The sequence below is a fragment of the Crinia signifera genome, chromosome 5, assembly GCF_055691185.1.
Source record: "Crinia signifera chromosome 5, ASM5569118v1, whole genome shotgun sequence".
NCBI lineage: Eukaryota > Metazoa > Chordata > Amphibia > Anura > Myobatrachidae > Crinia > Crinia signifera.
This window is the reverse complement of record NC_139221.1, coordinates 322,207,912-322,227,241: the sequence shown is the minus strand read 5'-3', so window position 1 is coordinate 322,227,241 and position 19,330 is coordinate 322,207,912. Positions and strand designations below refer to the sequence as shown.

Below are 19,330 nucleotides of genomic sequence, written 5' to 3'. Positions count from 1 at the left end.
GGTGCTTGTGGGTGGTGTGAGCGGGCTAGTGTCAGGTGCAGGGAACACCTGTGGAGTTGCGGCGTGTGGGTGGTGTGTATTGGTTTGGTGCGTGGGTGCACCGGTTGCGTGACGTGCATTTGCAGGGGTGCTGTGTGGGAAGTGTGTGGCCAGTGGTGGTGTGGTTGGGAGATGGATGGATGCGTGAGTAGCATGGTGGGCAGTTGCGTGGACATACAGTATACACCCCGATGCACCCACATATAGCAGTACCTCCTGTCCGTTGCCCTACTGGGAACAAAGTCTAAAGTCTCCGGGGAACACACCACCCACTACCCCGACACCCGGAAGTATCAGGTGCGTGGCTGACAGCAGTCTCCATGCAACCTGTCCAACCCCCCCCCGATCCTTGTGTGTATAAGGCTGGGCAGGTCGCAGAGTTCAATCCATGACTCCGCCCAGCGTTATACACACACTCACTGAGTGACAGTTCTGGGCTATTATATATTGATTTGACTGAATATACAGATGACGAAGGATATCATTAACGACCTGTGGGAGTGCGCATTGATAATGATATAGTGCGTACACACTAGACCAGGGGTGGCCACACCAGTCTTCAAGATTTATCAACGGTCCACATTTCCTAGACCTCCTAGCTGGTGCACAGGTGCAGTCATTACTCACTGTCACATTGCCCAGACCACCTAGCTGGTGCACAGCTGTAGTCATTACTAACTGTCACATTCCCCAGACCACCTAGCTGGTGCACAGCTGTAGTCATTACTAACTGTCACATTCCCCAGACCACCTAGCTGGTGCACAGGTGTAGTCATTACAAACTGTCACATTCCCCAGACCACCTAGCTGGTGAACAGGTGTAGTCATTACAAACTGTCACATTTCCCAGACCTCCTAGCTGGTGCACAGGTGCAGTCAATACTAACTGTCACATCTCCCAGACCTCCTAGCTGGTGCACAGGTGTAGTCATTACAAACTGTCACATTCCCCAGACCACCTAGCTGGTGCACAGGTGTAGTCATTACTAACTGTCACATTACCCAGACCACCTAGCTGGTGCACAGGTGTAGTCATTACTAACTGTCACATTACCCAGATCACCTAGCTGGTGCACAGGTGTAGTCATTACTAACTGTCACATTCCCCAGACCACCTGGTTGGTGCACAGCTGGAGTCATTACTAACTGTCATATTCCCCAGACCACCTAGCTGGTGCACAGGTGCAGTCATTACTAATTGTCACACTACCCAGATCACCTAGCTGGTGCACAGGTGCAGTCATTACTAACTGTCACACTACCCAGATCACCTAGCTGGTGCACAGCTGTAGTCATTACAAACTCACATTTTCAAACCTGCTGCATTCATTCCTACTACATACCTCTCAACATGACCCTCTCCAGGAGCGACACATTGCTCTGCTCCTGCACTTGCCTCTTAATTTACACTTTCCATCACCTGTGTTGACGCACCTTTCTTAGCAATTTACCTGTTCAACACAGATGAAGGTAATCATACATAGGAAAGTCATGGTTGCCTACCTGACCCTCTCCTTCAGGGAGAAAATGCCCTGTTCCTGAGCTTCAAAGGTAATGTATGATTGCCATCACCTGTGGTGAAACACCTTTCTTATCAATTACCTAGATCCCCACAGGTGATGGCAATCATACAATACCAGGGCAGTCCAGGAACAGAGCATTTTCTCCCTGAAGGAGAGGGGCAGGTAGGCAACCATGAGAAAAGTCCAAGAGCAGAGCATTGTGTCCCTCCTGTAGAGGGTCATAGAGGTATGCTACTATAGATCACACTTGCCTACCTGACCCTCTCCATGAGGGAGAATATGCTCTGTTCCTGGACTTCCCTGGTAATGTATGATTGCCAGCACCTGTGGGGAGAAAGGTGTCACCACAGGTGCTGGCAATCATACATTACCAGGGAAGCCCAGGAACAGAGCATTGTGTCCTCCTGGAGAGGGGCATGCTGGGAGGTATGGATAATGTATGATTGCCAGCACCTGTGGGGAGCTAGGTAACTGATAAGAAAGGTGTCACCACAGGTGCTGGTCAATCATACATTACCAGGGAAGCCCAGGAACAGAGCATTGTGTCCTCCTATAGAGGGGCATGCTGGGAGGTATGGATAATGTAGGATTGCCAGCACCTGTGGTGAGCTAGGTAACTGATAAGAAAGGTGTCACCACAGATGCTGGCAATCATACATTACCAGGGAAGCCCAGGAACAGAGCATTGTGTCCCCCTGGAGAGGGGCATGCTGGGAGGTGTGGATAATGTAGGATTGCCAGCACCTGTGGGGAGCTAGGTAATTGATAAGAGAGGTGTCACCCATACCTCCCAACATGACCCATGCCAGGAGGGACACAATACTCTGTTCCTGGACTTTCCTCTTAATTTATGGATTGCCTTCACCTGTGTGGGACTGGTTAATTGAAAAGTAAGGTGTTTTACCACAGGTGATGGTAATCATACATTAAGTGGAAAGTTCAGAACAGAGCATTGTGTCCCTCCTGGAGAGGGTCATGTTGGGAGGTATGGTGTCACCACAGGTGCTGGCAATCATACATTACCAGGGAAGCGCAGGAACAGAGCATTGTGTCCCCCTGGAGAGGGGCATGCTGGGAGGTATGGATAATGTAGGATTGCCAGCACCTGTGGGGAGCTAGGTAACTGATAAGAAAGGTGTCACCACAGGTGCTGGCAATCATACATTACCAGGGAAGCCCAGGAACAGAGCATTGTGTCGTCCTGGAGAGGGGCATGCTGGGAGGTATGGATAATGTAGGATTGCCAGCACCTGTGGTGAGCTAGGTAACTGATAAGAAAGGTGTCACCACAGATGCTGGCAATCATACATTACCAGGGAAGCCCAGGAACAGAGCATTGTGTCCCCCTGGAGAGGGGCATGCTGGAAGGGATGGATAATGTATGATTGCCAGCACCTGTGGGGAGCCAGGTAATTGATAAGAAAGGTGTTTCACCACAGGTGCTGGCAATCATACATTACCAGGGAAGCCAAGGAACAGAGCATTGTGTCCTCCTGGAGAGGGGCATGCTGGGAGGTATGGATAATGTAGGATTGCCATCACCTGTGGGGAGCTAGGTAACTGATAAGAAAGGTGTCACCACAGGTGCTGGCAATCATACATTACCAGGGAAGCCCAGGAACAGAGCATTGTGTCCTCCTGGAGAGGGGCATGCTGGGAGGTATGGATAATGTATGATTGCCAGCACCTGTGGGGAGCCAGGTAATTGATAAGAAAGGTGTTTCACCACAGGTGCTGGCAATCCTACATTACCTGGGAAGCCCAGGAACAGAGCATTAGCTCCCTCATGCAGTGGCGTAACATAACTAACTAGTGGCGGGCAGCACTTCACTCCGGCTGGGCGGTACAGCGGGCGGCTCCCTCTCTCCTGGATGGACGGCAGCACCCGACGGGGCTCTGTAAGTTGCTGTTCACCTCTGCTCACTCCATCGGGGGGGGGGGACCTGGCTGCGCTCCGAACTGCCGCCCTCCAAATGCCTAATGCTGCCTCGTGGTGGCGCCGGCCCTGGTTCCTGGTACAAATGCTGAAACTGTGACTGTACCATCGAGTTCCTGAAAGGCTACAAGTTCTGTGATACAGTATGCAGCAACATACATGTACTGTATTACATACAATTGTTTCCTTTTAATGTATTCATTTCAGATCTAAACAAATTGTAGCTTTTTAAGTTGTCTGTGTATTAATAATTGTGGCCCTTCCACAATTCTTTTTTATGTACTTTGGGAAACCCGCGGGGATAGCTGTAGTGATGTCCGCTCACCCTGCGAGTTTTATTCCTGGAGGTGGTTTTGGAGGTGGTTTCACTCAACGATGGTCATCCCTGGTTTATAATTGATTAGGCTGTGTGCCAATGAGAGACCGGGGGTGGGACTTCGTTGGCATGTCAAGGGCGGAGCTAAGCACCGTGTCCCAGCACCTAGGAAGAAAAAAATATTGTTGCTTGTGTCCCATTGCGGATAGAAACCATTTGGTTCTCCCCCTATCGATGGAAAAAGAATTCAACATTGGTCATAGACCATCAAAGATTTTTAATCATCGATAGTCAATGGTCATCCCTAATTAAAATACATTTTCCCACTTATTTCATGGGAACTCTCGGCAGGAAAATACACTTCTACAAAACTTTGCTGTCCAAGTTGAAGGCATTGGGCAAAGAGTTTCCGAGGGAACTTAAGTATTGGCTGAGATCGCTGCTCCCTCCGCTAATTCACATGTCAGGAAGTGTCTGCAGCCGGCTCCCAGCCTCAATCACCATCTCAACGATTTGTAGGACACCTCAGAGAAGAAGTGTAAGGCTCCCTGTATTACTTGATAGCATACGGCTTCCAGCAGTAATATATTTCCCTTTATTCTGCTATCACACGTCACCGGGGTCTGAAATGAGTTTTCGCCTCTGAAGCATTGAGAATGGAACCTTGACATCACTACATATTACATTTGTCACTTTATGTAACTTTACCTGGCAGGAGGAACTCACTTGTAATTTTAACTCCTTCCTGGATTGCTGCTGTGACAGCCACAAGGCAGGACTGTGTGGGGAACTCTGCTGGTGGTACCCAAATACAATGGTTGTGGCTAGAACCACTTCTGTTTTTTTTTTACTTTTCCCATCATGCACTGGGTCCACGTATACAGTTGTGCTCATAAGTTTACATACCCTAGCAGAATTTGTGATTTTCTGGTCAATTGTCAGAGAATATGAATGATAACATGGTTAGTGGTTGGGTGAAGCCATTTATTGTCAAACAACTGTGTTTACTCTTTTTAAATCATAATGACCCTGATCAAAAGTTTACATACCCTGGAGATTTTGGCCTGATAACATGCACACAAGTTGACACAAACGGGTTTGAATGGCTACTAAAGGTAACCATCCTCACCTGTGATCTGTTTGCTTGTATTCAGTGTGTGTGTAAAAGGTCAGTGAGTTTCTGGTCTCTTGAAAGACCCTTGCATCTTTCATCCAGTGCTGCACTGACATGTCTGGATTCTGAGTCATGGGGAAAGTAAAAGAATTGTCAAGGGATCTGCGGGAAAAGGTAATTGAACTGTATAAAACATCAAAAGGGATATAAAGATATATCCAAGCAATTGAGAATGCCAATCAGCAGTGTTCAAACTCTAAGAAGTGGAAAATGAGGGATTCTGTGGAAACCAAATCACGGTCAGGTAGATTCTAATATCAAGACGTGTTATTCAGGTGTATTGCTTGTAGCAAGCGTGTAGTGGAAGCCACAGACTGAGAGTTATATATTAGGAGTTGCAGGGTCCCCAGCAGCACATAGTATATCAGGAGATGAGTGATGTGTCAGTGAGTACAGGGCTGCATGTGACAGGAGCAGTGACATGATGTGAGGAGGGGAATGGGGGCAGCAGGAAGCCACAGACTGAGAGTTATATAGTGGGAGGAGCAGGGTCCCCAGCAGCACAGAGTATATCAGGAGATGAGTGATGTGTCAGTGAGGACAGGGCTGCATGTGACAGGAACAGTGACATGATGGGTGGAGGGGAATGGAGGCAGCAGGAACCCACAGACTGAGAGTTATATAGTGGGAGGAGCAGGCTATCCAGCAGTGCAGAGTATATCAGGAGATGTGTGATGGATTCAGTATTGAATCCCGGCGGTCGGGATCCCGGCGTACAGAATCCCGACGCCGGAATCCCGACAGCCGAAATGCCGACAAGGGGTGGACGTGGATCGCCCCCCCCCCTTGCGGGCTCGATGCGCTCGCCACGCAGCGGGCCCGGTGCCTCGCTACGCTCGGCACACTAATTTATTCTCCCTCCAGGGGTGTCGTGGACACCCCAGGAGGGAGAATGTGTCGGCATTTCGGCAGTCGGGATTCTGAACGCCGGGATCCCGACCGCCGGGATATTAACTGCATCCCTGTGTGATGTGTCAGTGATGGTAGTGACATGATGTGAGTAGGGGAATGGAGGCTGCAGGAAGCCACAGACTGAGAGTTATATAGTGGAAGGAAGTAGACTTATGCTTGATATATAAGTATTAAATACACATTTTTTCTGCAGTGAAATAGCAATTTTTATTCCTAGAACATATTGTATTTGTTACATGTTTTCATTCAATCTTTAACTCACTCATGGTATCTCATCTATATTTTGCAGGGTGATAGAGGTATAGACGGTTTCCCTGGAAAGCCAGGTCCAGGAGGAAAAGAGGTTAGTGACCACAAAGAATCCCACTTCACATCTACAGTATAATATTATGGTATTCTGTTGCAGAGCTGCATCTGTCTCCTATTCATTACCGTGTATGCGCTCAGTGATACTCAGCTCTGCCCGGGTCCTGTGCACTACAGTAAGATGTGTTCATTAATGGGGAATACAGGAATAATGCTGCCCATACACTTGTGGGATTGGATTTGATGCGACATCGCAGTGCATGCTAAATTGCCCCCTTTGCAGCACCACGATGTCGCATGCCATCTTGAGATGACATTGGGTGCTGGAAGAGGGCGGACAGAGGGCGGTGTTATGCAGCGCAAGAAGTGCTAGCGCTAACTGGCAGCGAGGGTCAGTCAGCGGTGGTGACAGAATTGTTTAAACACTGGGCAGCCCTCTGATTGGCTGAGATAGCTCAACCAATCAGAGGGCTGCCCAGTGTTTAAACAATTCTGCTGCCACAGTAGAGCTAGCAGGTGGCGGAGGTCAGCGGTGGCCGCAGAAGTGTTTAAATACTGGGCAGCCCTCTGATTGGCTGAGATAGCTAAGCTAATCAGAGGGCTGCCCAGTGTTTTAAACACTTCTGCTGCCACCGCTGACGGACCCCCGCCACATGCTAGCTCTACTTCTTGCACTACATAACGCCGCGCTCTGCCCGCCATCTCCCATGCCACCAGCGATCCCTCCTGCCCTCTCTCCCTATCCCCACGCCCATGAAAAAGCGTTCCCTCCGCCCCCTCACCTGCGGATTGCATTTGAGCATCGCATGTGGTTAAAAACCACATGCGATCGCTCCTGCGATTCAATACATATTATGTGCAGCACATAAGATCTTGAGACCCGACATTTGACCGGCGTGCCCGCGCATCGCGTTGAATGTCCCCTTAAAAATGCATACAATCATTCGATTTATCGGCCGGATGTGGTTGACTCGAATGATTGCATGCAATATCTCACAAGTCTATGCGCAGCATTAGTCGTGCAGTGGTAATGCGGAGCAGTAGACACAAGAGCTCACACATTACCAAATGGGGAATTATACAGCAAAAAGCAGATGCCAGAGTGGACATCAATCAAACTAGGTCTAGGCTGACAAATGATCAGCAAAATATAAATGCACAAAATGCATCCAGACGTCTTAAGCAGAATCTATTCTGAGCGCTTGATAAATAACAGGTCTGGTCTTACTTAGGTGCGCCTGAGTCTCTCTGCTCGTCCCATGTACTGTAAGCAACCAAATTGCCATCTTGGTGCACTGTTGGGTTACTCTGGTTGATTCGCTCGGATGCGTATTCGCAACCTAGCGAGTCAACCTAATCCCGCCTGGCGAATGGTGGCACGCCGGCCCAATATGCGCAAGGTGCATTTTTTGCACTGGCAGCGAGTTAATGTTTTACATAAACATCCATTCGCACCCTGCAGGGGAACACCCACATCATTCGATGGTCGACGACCATCGAATGATGTGGAATATGCACGCATATGTAAGGGTGGTCTGAGGCATGCTTACATATGCATGCACATTCAGAAGGAAGTGGGCGGGCAGCTGACATCCGGTGATGTCAGCTGGCCGCCCCCGGCGCCAATGTCACAGCCTCATTAGCATGGCATACTCAGACTGGTTGCTACAGGCAATGGCACCTCTTTTCATTTTCAGAAGCTTTAGTAAACATCAATGAATAATGAAATGTCTTCTGTATTTCTGTCACTAACAGGGTCTTAAAGGCAGCATCGGATTACCAGGTCTGAAAGGCCTTAAAGGCGACAGTGTAAGTGTGACCCCAACTTTTCCGATCAAATGTGTTCACTTTCAAGACTTTCCTGTTTACCCGAGCATTTCAGTAATTCCTTTAAGTATAGCTTATGAAAATCTTTTCTGTACTTCACTGTTCCTGTACTGTATTACATTCATTCTGTCTGTTAAGCAACTTGAGTCCTATTGGAGCAAGAGCGCTGCTGTATATACATTAATAATAATTATTATAATTGTAATTATTATTTCCTGTTACACCAGAGCTCACAATCGTAGCTTGTTTTTGTAGGGAATCTCGGGACAAACAAAAGCTAAATAAGTCAGTTTACTTCCCTGGTGGCTTCACGGCACCCCTATTATTTCAGACTGATTAATTGCTCCTGTCTGCTTAATGCCATTCTCAGGATCTCTTCTGTGCTGTAGATATTAGTTCAATGATCACATTCAAAGTGCACTACATTGGCATGAGAGCCATATATCCTGGGAATATCTTTAGTGGGTGCAGATAGTGCCATTGGTATGGGGGCCAGAGGCTTTAGGGGCCTGGTTCACCTGCATCCATATACAGTAATATGAACTGATGCACTACGGTGTGGCAGAATGTGAACTGGCATACTGTGTACTAGGGCACTGCTATGGGGCATAAGATGAACTGTGGCACTTCTACCGAATATAAAATAAATGACAGCACTACTATGAGGTGTGAAATGACACTACTATCGGTCATACAATTAAAGTGAAATAGAGCACTGCTATGGTGCATACAAGTAATCCGGGCACTACTATGAGGTTTAAAAAGGAATTAGGGAACTATTATGAGGCATAAAGGGAACTAGGAAACTACTTTATAGTATAAAATGAATAAGGGCACTACAATGTGTTATAAAATGAAGTAGGGAACAACTATGGGATAAAACATGAACAAAGGTTCTACTATAGGGAATGAATTAGGGCACTACTATGGGGTATAAAATGAATTAGGGCACTACTATGGGGTATAAAATGAATTAGGGCACTACTATGGGGTATAAAATGTATTAGGGCACTACTATGGGGTATAAAATGAATTAGGGCACTACTATGGGGTATAAAATGAATTAGAGCTTTATTATGTGGTATAAAATTATTTAGGGCTCTACTATGGGATATAAAATGAACAACTTCTGTAGAGAAAGGCGTCTCTTTAAAAGCACTGAGGCCAAGACACCTTCAAAATGTTGTTATGGGGCCCAGAAAGTTCTGGCTATATCCCTGACGACACACACACACACACACACACATACATACATACATACACACACCATGTGCGGCCTACAAGACCATCAAATACTGTATATGCTATTAAAATTGTGCTAAGTAAGGAGAGTCTTATATGGCTAAATATAAATTCTTCCTAGTGTATGTGTGATATTAGGTACAGTGACTGTAAACGTGATCTATTCTCTGAATGACCCGCTGTGCTTCCTCCACGTAGGGCGAGAAGGGAGAAATAGGGACACCCGGATTACCTGGCACTGCTGTAAGTTTACTTTTATTTGACGTTTCTGCAGATATTGTAGTGTTTTTTTTTTTTTTTTTTACTTTTACATGCAATAAATAAGTAAATGAATACCGATCCAGCATTGTGGGTAATGTCTGTTTATGTCCTAGATCCAGCTGGAAGGACTGAAAGGAGAACAGGTGCGATATCACTATTATGTTTCCTTTTGTAGATTGTTTCTTATTAAAAGGGTTAAAGGGTCCTGCGAGTTGAGAGGTCGCTCCACTGCGGTCATAGGCAGATTGTATGTGTTTTATAGCACATATGATCGATCATCTGACCCTCATGCGATCTCCACCGTATGCCGGCCGTTGTAATGTACAGTATGTCCAGCTTTAGGTGATGCTTTCCATATTGCCAATAATATTATTATTACTTACGCCGGTGTGGAAATAGATACAGTATACTATAATCTTGTGTATGGTATGCAAGATCTATAGTGTCTACGTCGACAGTCAAAAGGTCGACAACTATTGGTCAACAGTCAAAAGGTTGACATGGCCAAAATGTCGACAGTCAAAACCATCCCCTTCCACAAGATAACCCTAACCCTCCCCCTAGTGCCTAACCCTAACCTCCCTTTAGTTCCTAACACCAACCCTCCCCCTAGTGCCTAACCCTAACCTCCCCCTAGTTCCTAACACCAACCCTCCCCCTAGTGCCTAACCCTAACCTCCCCCTAGTTCCTAACACCAACTCTCCCCCTAGTGCCAAACCCTAACCTCCCCCTAATTCCTAACACCAACCCTCCCCCTAGTGCCTAACCCTAACCTCCCCCTAATTCCTAACACCAACCCTCCCCCTAATGCCTAACTCTAACCCTCCCTCTGGTTCCTAACCCTCCCCCTAGTGCCTAACCCTGATCCTCCCCCTAGTGCCTAACCCTGATCCTCCCCCTAGTGTGACCCTAACCAGACCCTTCCACAAGATAACCCTAACTCTTCCTCTGGGGCGTAGCCCTAACCAGCCCCTTCCACAAGATAACCCTAACTCTTCCTCTGGGGCGTAGCCCTAACCAGCCCCTTCCACAAGATAACCCTAACTCTTCCTCTGGGGCGTAGCCCTAACCAGCCCCTTCCACAAGATAACCCTAACTCTTCCTCTGGGGCGTAGCCCTAACCAGCCCATTCCACAAGATATCCCTAACTCTTCCTCTGGGTCGTAGCCCTAACCAGCCCATTCCACAAGATATCCCTAACTCTTCCTCTGGGTCGTAGCCCTAACCAGCCCCTTCCACAAGATAACCGTAACCCACCCTCAAGTGCATAACACTCACCGTAACCCTAAAAATCATGAAAATTATCCACCTTTTCTGTGTCGACTATTCGCACATTGACCTTTTGATCCGGTCACAATTGACTGTCTCTATTTACTGTCTATCTTCCACTGTACAGTGGCAGAAAATGTGTGGCAGGGAGAGGCAGGAGGTGGCAGGGTGACCGGGAGAAACCGGGGGAGGCAGAGTGCGACAGGGGGAGTCAGACGGAGGCAGAGGATGACAGGGAGAAACAGTGGGTGAGGAAGAGGTTGACATGGACAGCAGTGGGCCCCTTTAGTCCTCAGGGGCCCACTGCACCGATAGTAGTTCTGCCTCTGCACCCACAGACAAAAATCTTCAGACCTGTTTGGAGACACCCCCCCCCCCCCCCTCCCCCTTCATCTGAGAACCTCCAGTTCGTTTTTTTCTTTGGTTATTACAGTAAGTGTAATATTCTTTCTATAATTCCCCTTTCATGTTTTCTCAGGGGATTCCGGGGCCTCGGGGGCCACAAGGTTTTGCAGGACCACCTGGACCAGTCGTAAGTCACTAATCAACTTCTGCATAAGGAACTGAGCATTATAGGAATGTAAATGGTTTATTCTTTATTATTATTATTTTTCTTTTAGACACTTTTTTTGTACAGAACCAAGCACAGATCTGACTGATCTGACTGATCTGACTGATCTCACTGATCTGTGCATAATTCTGTCAAACTCACCAGCCTGGACTGTCATCTATTATCCCCCCCCCCCCCTATTTTTGGTAATGTTTAGGGTGCTGTTTGAAAAATTGCACCCTATTACATTTGCGATTTTTATGTTTTCTATGAGAAAACATCTGGATGCGATTTTAAGTTTCCAGCCACGGCAAAACACTACTACTAATTCTACTAGTACTTCTACATGCATGCGTAGTTTACCAAAAAATCGCACCCTATTTACAGGTCACCCTTCCTGTGTAGTTTATTCCTTAAACCAGTGGTTCCCAAACTGTGTGCCGTGGCACCCTGGGGTGCCTTGGAGGACTTGCAGGGGTGCCCTGGGATGGTGGCCCAGGACCAATTCAAGTTATTTATGTCCAATATAATAGTCAAATTGTTGACAAACAGAAGGGAATCCTGTCAATTACCACATAACTGATCCTAAGGATGAGATATAAACACAATTTATTTAACTTAATATTTGTTTCCAACTTTCTCAATGAGAAACCTTTAGCCTAGGGGTGCCGCAAAATAATTCTGATGCTACGGGGTGCCGTGATTCAAAAAAGTTCGGGAACCCCTGCCTTAAACGGATTCTATAGACAACTAAATCTTACGCTGACATCTGCTGGTGAATGTAGTTATGACACTCTATTACACTATGGTACATTTCATTAAATACTGTACATGATATTTTATGGAATAATATTGTATTTTATGAATCAAAACTCTAATTCATACATCTCTGTTCTGGGTTCAGTTGTTTTCTATCCCGCTGCCCTTCATGAGTGCATGGGCTGGTGCAACAAATGTCCAAAAATGAAGCAAAAATGATGTTTTATTTAATGTATTGCTATATATTTGGCCATTATAATAGCACAACCTGTATATACTGTAACTGACACATCAAGTGGTCTTAAGGGTGGATCCCCGAGTTGTGAAAATGTATAAATATGACCTTAAATAATGCAAATATCCCCCCTTATAGGGACCGGAGGGCCCCACAGGCAGCGCCGGACCTCCTGGAGCCAAGGGAGAGCAGGTGAGACTATTATGTGGTGATTTTATATTAGGTAGGTTCATAAGAGGTGATATATATTTTTCAGTGTTATCCGATGTTTTCCATAGTGTGTTATCATAACGCTTGTAAGATGTAACCTTGGGGCAAATGTATAAAGCCTGGAGATATGATAAAGTGGACAAAGCTCCTAACTGTCAAGATACAAACTGGGTTTGAAAAGTGAGTTAGGAGTGCATCGTTCTCCCATATGTAAGGTTAATAAATACGGGCTGCACCCCTCAGTGCCATAACACATGAGCGCGGTGCTGAGGGCACCAGACCCTTTCTAAAGGAATGGAAGTGGTGGATAATACATTGATGTAGGTGAGGAGATGATTGCTTGCAGCAGTAGTGGTTCTGTGATGCCGGGGCCCAGGTGACACCAGCCAGGGCCAGATTAAGGTCTGTGGGGGCCCCGGACAACAAACTTGTGGGGGCCCCTATCAAGAAAAGTGATATAATGGCGGTTATAAAGATAAAGTATAATTTATCAGTGAAGCATTGTGATTGTGGGCGGAACGTATTATAACCCAGTAGATAAGACACGTTCTTCTCCGCGCAGTTATTTGAGTGGAAACTGAGACCTTGCGCCGGGCTGGGAAGTTGCTATTTAACACTTTTCCCGTCTTACAAGTTTCCTCTGCGTATAATGATGTTTTCGTGGAGACAGAACTCGGCTGGTAATGGGGCGTGCACCGCTCCATCCAGATTTCATCTGCCGTTTGGCATTCTGGTAATGATTTCATTAGAGGATAGATTGCAGCACTCCTAATGAGGACTTTTAGCACAAAGTAAAAGGCGCGGATTTCAGTGTCGTCCCATCTGCACACGTCTGGAGACTGGGGGCGCTGTAAGGACATTTCTTCCTGTTCACACTTTAATGGAATTCTTATTAAATATCTGAGTCGCCGGATAATGATAAGATATTGGAAAGTGCTTATGATGTCACAAGGTACCATTATGTGCATCACTGAAACTAGCATCTGACCAGTGGCGGATCCAGGGGAGGGGCTGCAGCACAGATCAAAATTCAAAAAGGGGAGCAACACCAACTGTCAGTGAGTAAGCTTGGAATGGCAGTTGGTGGCAGTTGGTGTGGCTCCCCTATTTGAATTTTGAACCCCCTCCTCTGCAGCGTCTCCTGCAGCGCCTGAGTTCACACCCGCTTCTGTGACACCATACAACACTGGCCACCTCCGTGATTCTGAATTGCCAACTCCCAGTCTGTGTCTCATTTGGGATTGCGCCTCTGTATGCACACACAGTGGGGCGCCCGTGCTGTGCAACTTTTTACTTACTTAAACTTGAGCGCAGTTCAAAAACATCAGCGATTTGCACATAAAGGGGCATTACGTGTGGCAACCTGTAAGTGTTTAGGGCATCACAATTAGTAATTATGTTCTATATGCATTAAAATGTCACTAACACTCTCTTACTTCCTTCACAGGGTGTAAAAGAAGAAGGCGGGTTCCCTGCAGTGGACGGTGCTCCGGGGCCAGAGGTGAGATGGGAAAGAAAACTGAAATTATTATTATTATTATTGCATTTTATTTATAAGGCACCACAAGAACTTGGCAGCGCAGTACACAGAGCACACATTACTACAATACAGGGGACACAGAACATTACAGTGACTGAGACACTACAACAGCACAGGTAACAGCAGCACAATGCTCAGTACACAGTTCAGCTGGGATGTAGGGAAGCAGAGGAGGTGTCTGTGTACTACCAGGGGCAGCCCCGTACATAGGGCACACATTACTAGAATACAGGGACACAGAACATTACAGTGACTGAGACACTACAACAGCACAGGTAACAGCAGCACAATGCTCAGTACACAATACAACTGGGATGTAGGGAAGCAGAGGAGGTGTCCGTGTACTACCAAGGGCAGCGCTGTACATAGGGCACACATTAGTACAATACAGGGGACACAGAACATTGCAGTGACTGAGACACTACAACAGCACAGGTAACAGCAGCACAATGCTCAGTACACAATACAGCTGGGATGTAGGGAAGCAGAGGAGGTGTCCGTGTACTATCAGGGGCAGCGCCATACATAGGACACACATTAGTACAATACAGGGGACACAGAACATTACAGTGACTGAGACACTACAACAGCACAGGTAACAGCAGCACAATGCGCAGTACACAATACAGCTGGGATGTAGGGAAGCAGAGGAGGTGTCTGTGTACTACCAGGGGCAGCACCGTACATAGGGCACACATTAGTACAATACAGGGGACACAGAACATTACAGTGACTGAGACACTACAACAACAGCACAGGTAACAGCAGCACAATGCTCAGTACACAATACAGCTGGGATGTAGGGAAGCAGAGGAGGTGTCTGTGTACTACCAGGGGCAGCACCGTACATAGGGCACACATTAGTACAATGCAGGGGACACAGAACATTACAGTGACTGAGACACTACAACAGCACAGGTAACAGCAGCACAATGCTCAGTACACAATACAACTGGGATGTAGGGAAGCAGAGGAGGTGTCCGTGTACTACCAAGGGCAGCGCTGTACATAGGGCACACATTAGTACAATACAGGGGACACAGAACATTGCAGTGACTGAGACACTACAACAGCACAGGTAACAGCAGCACAATGCGCAGTACACAATACAGCTGGGATGTAGGGAAGCAGAGGAGGTGTCTGTGTACTACCAGGGGCAGCACCGTACATAGGGCACACATTAGTACAATGCAGGGGACACAGAACATTACAGTGACTGAGACACTACAACAGCACAGGTAACAGCAGCACAATGCTCAGTACACAATACAGCTGGGATGTAGGGAAGCAGAGGAGGTGTATGTGTACTACCAGGGGCAGTGCCGTACATAGGGCACACATTAGTACAATACAGGGGACACAGAACATTACAGTGACCGTGACACTACAACAGCACAGGTAACAGCAGCACAGTTCTCAGTTCACACTACAGCTGGGACGTAGGGAAGCAGAGGAGGTGTCCTTGTACTATCAGGTGCAGCGCTGTACATAGGGCACACATTAGTACAATACAGGGGACACAGGACATTACAGTGACTGAGACAGTACAACAGCACAGGTAACAGCAGCACAATGCTCAGTACACAATACAGCTGGGATGTAGGGAAGCAGAGGAGGTGTCTGTGTACTACCAGGGGCAGCGCTGTACAGAGGGCACACATTAGTACAATACAGGGGACACAGAACATTACAGTGACTGAGACACTACAACAGCACAGATAACAGCAGCACAATGCTCAGTACACAATACAGCTGGGATGTGGGGAAGCAGAGGAGGTGTCCGTGTACTACCAGGGGCAGCGCTGTACATAGAGCACACATTACTACAATACAGGGACACAGAACATTACAGTGACTGAGACACTACAACAGCACAGGTAACAGCAGCACAATGCTCAGTACACAATACAACTGGGATGTAGGGAAGCAGAGGAGGTGTCCGTGTACTACCAAGGGCAGCGCTGTACATAGGGCACACATTAGTACAATACAGGGGACACAGAACATTGCAGTGACTGAGACACTACAACAGCACAGGTAACAGCAGCACAATGCGCAGTACACAATACAGCTGGGATGTAGGGAAGCAGAGGAGGTGTCTGTGTACTACCAGGGGCAGCACCGTACATAGGGCACACATTAGTACAATACAGGGGACACAGAATATTACAGTAACTGAGACACTACAACAGCACAGGTAACAGCAGCACAATGCTCAGTACACAATACAGCTGGGATGTAGGGAGCAGAGGAGGTGTCTGTGTACTACCAGGGGCAGCACTGTACATAGGGCACACATGAGACACTACAACAGCACAGGTAACAGCAGCACAATGCTCAGTACACAATACAGCTGGGATGTAGGGAAGCAGAGGAGGTGTCTGTGTACTACCAGGGGCTGCGCTGTACATAGGGCACACATCAGTACAATACAGGGGACACAGAACATTACAGTGACTGAGACACTACAACAGCACAGGTAACAGCAGCACAATGCTCAGTACACAATACAGCTGGGATGTAGGGAAGCAGAGGAGGTGTCCGGGTACTACCAGGGGCAGCGCTGTACATAGGGCACACATTAGTATTATACAGGGGACCAGCGGTTGCTTTTACCTCTGCGGAGAAGGGCGGCTGCCACGATGCGCTGTCATTTCCCGGCATGGGGCCAGCGCATGCGCAGTAGCTTCTTACACACTGTACATGCACTGGCCCCAGCCCCTATTCTTTTGCAGCAGTCCCCGGAAAGGCATCTTCCGAGTCCCGGACCCGGCGAATGCACGGTATCATTTGCGGTATAGTTTTGGGGCTGCCCCGCAGCTGCGCATACAGAGGCGTTCCGGAGAGAGGGAACGCCTCCCAATGGGAATGCCTTGAGTTACTGGCAGGTCAGACTTCCAATTGGAAGTCACTGCCAGTCACAGTGAAGCCAGAGCAGTGTCACCAGTAGTTCCGCCTGGGGTGTAATGATATGAACTGCTGTGGATTGGGGTCTCTCTAGAAGCATTGGGACAGGGGCCCCTTCAAAATGTTGCTATGTGGGCGACAACATTCTGCCTCAGCCCTTTCCTATACAGTATTTACATTGTCTGCATTTCTTTCAGGGGCCTCCTGGACCGGTGGGAGTTGCTGGACCCCCTGGAGAGACCGGCCTTCAGGTATGTGTTCTAGATTCATATATCAGTACGGACTATGGACCTTATTCAGCTCCGTTTGTTCGCATCTTAGCAAATCAACCAGAATAACCCCCTATATGAAATGAGGACATGTGTAGATTGTGATATGGAGATGGACTGATGAGATGTTACCAAAATGTATATCGCATTGGAAATTGTCAAACAGCTTTATAAAGATCTGTATTTCCACCAGAAGTGACATGTCCTCATCTGATTGTAGAGGGCGGGGCTGTTACACGCCGGTGCAAACTGACCACTCTGACAATACAGACAGTACGGCACTGAGCACATTTACTCTCTGATAATGGGAGAGCTGTCGAAACAATTCTTTTTTTTTTTTCCCCATGTAATAATCGAAATAATAATAAGTATAAAAAGCTACTTAAAGAAAGAATTAAATAATAAAAAAGAATATAAAAATATAAAACTTTTATTATTGCATGGTTTCTTTATTTTATTGTATTTTATTTATTCATCTAGCCTCCTTGGATGTTGAACAGATTTTCTAGTCACGCCATTCTCTGGTATGAATCTGTAGCACCAGGCGTCTTTTTGTGCAACTTTTTACTATAAATTGCACCTTATACACAACACTATATACGATGCACATAAGATGCAGAAGCAGACCTTGCTGAGTAAAATAACTCTGTGTGCGACTACTGTTGTATCTACATAAGAAATTCTATGTTACAGTGTTTTCCTGGAAATGCTAGGAAATGGAAATGTTTTCCTGGAAAACAGTTTAATGTAGCATTTTGTATGCAAATACATTAAATATATAGATGGTGTGGTCCTGGGCACTCTGGTGCCGAGTAGGGGTAATTTACTCAGGTGGTCCCTCCAATCAAGGCCGCCACTAGAAATGCTGGGGCCCGGGACTGACCTACAGTCCGGGCCCCCAGCGGCACAGCGCCATACCTCCGACTCCCCCCCCCCACGCCCACCCCCGCCTGCCAGCACCATGCCTCCCCATTACTTACCATCATGTTGCAGCCGCATCCTCCTCGCTCCTTCAGTCTCAACGGTCCGAGCGCACACTGCACAGTGCAGCCTGCAGAGCGCCGAGCCTCTCTGTGTCCTAGGCACTGTGTTATTGTGCGTGCCTGGCCGCCGGGTGAGGGACGCTGGGTGCGGGTGCGCGGGGGGAGGTAGGGCTCGCTGCCGGGTGAGAAACGTTGGGTGCGGGGGTAGGAGGGCTGTGGGCAGCTGCCCAGGCCCCTCCAGAGGCTGGGGCCCGGGACAGCTGTACCCAGGGCACCCCCCTGTTGGCGGCCCTGCCCCCCAATACATAGCAAGTGTAATCAGTGTCACTCATGAGTCTTCACTCCTTGTATAATGGTGCAAGTGCAGATTTAATTTTGATGGCACACACACAGAAGTATTATCACAGAATACATTGAAAACACTAGTGACCCCTGTCATCCCCCCAGTCCAAAAGCCAGAAGCATCAGAAAAACATTCATTGGAGAACATTATAACCCAGGCCTGGGCAATTGTGGCCCTCCAGATGTTGATGAACTACACATCCCAGGATACTTTGCATTAGTTTTGCTATGTGGCCATGCTGAAACTGATGCAAGGCATGCTGGTATGTGTAGTTCATCAACATCTGGAGGGCCGCAATTGCCCAGCCCTGTTATAACCCAATGCTTTTTCCAGTATCTGCATGTCTGAGTGATAGCAGAATGCTACGTTGTACAGATACAATTTGGACAGTAGTCAGTCAACATAGATCATGTGAAAATGTCATTATCGTTAATGTCAATACCAACAAAATGTATACATTGACAGAGTTCTGACATTTTCCATTAGGGTTAATGTTAGGGTTACCCTGATTGATTACATTTCAGACCATAACAGTATGAATTGTGGTCATGTTATATATTTAATATATAATCAATAACTCCAGCAAAGAATTTGGCTTACCACAATTGTTACTATAAGCGATGAGATTCTCTGCACCGCATGGGGTAACTGTATTCAATAATAAGAAAAAGGAAGTTGTCGATCGCACTGGAAGTAAGATAATAACTGTAAGGATTACCTCCTTGTGG

At 47.1% G+C, this 19,330-nt stretch overlaps 1 protein-coding gene across 1 annotated transcript in view; it reads left to right on the top strand.

Moving 5' to 3' along the window:
- Nucleotides 1-19,330, top strand: part of COL22A1 (collagen type XXII alpha 1 chain) — a 276,007-nt gene that overhangs the window by 128,000 nt on the left and 128,677 nt on the right. The window contains exons 18-25 of the mRNA XM_083144895.1: nucleotides 6,190-6,243; nucleotides 7,962-8,015; nucleotides 9,474-9,518; nucleotides 9,650-9,679; nucleotides 11,285-11,338; nucleotides 12,489-12,542; nucleotides 14,008-14,061; nucleotides 17,205-17,258. Coding sequence (XP_083001021.1) covers nucleotides 6,190-6,243; nucleotides 7,962-8,015; nucleotides 9,474-9,518; nucleotides 9,650-9,679; nucleotides 11,285-11,338; nucleotides 12,489-12,542; nucleotides 14,008-14,061; nucleotides 17,205-17,258 — 399 coding nt within the window. The remainder of the gene's footprint in view (nucleotides 1-6,189; nucleotides 6,244-7,961; nucleotides 8,016-9,473; nucleotides 9,519-9,649; nucleotides 9,680-11,284; nucleotides 11,339-12,488; nucleotides 12,543-14,007; nucleotides 14,062-17,204; nucleotides 17,259-19,330) is intronic.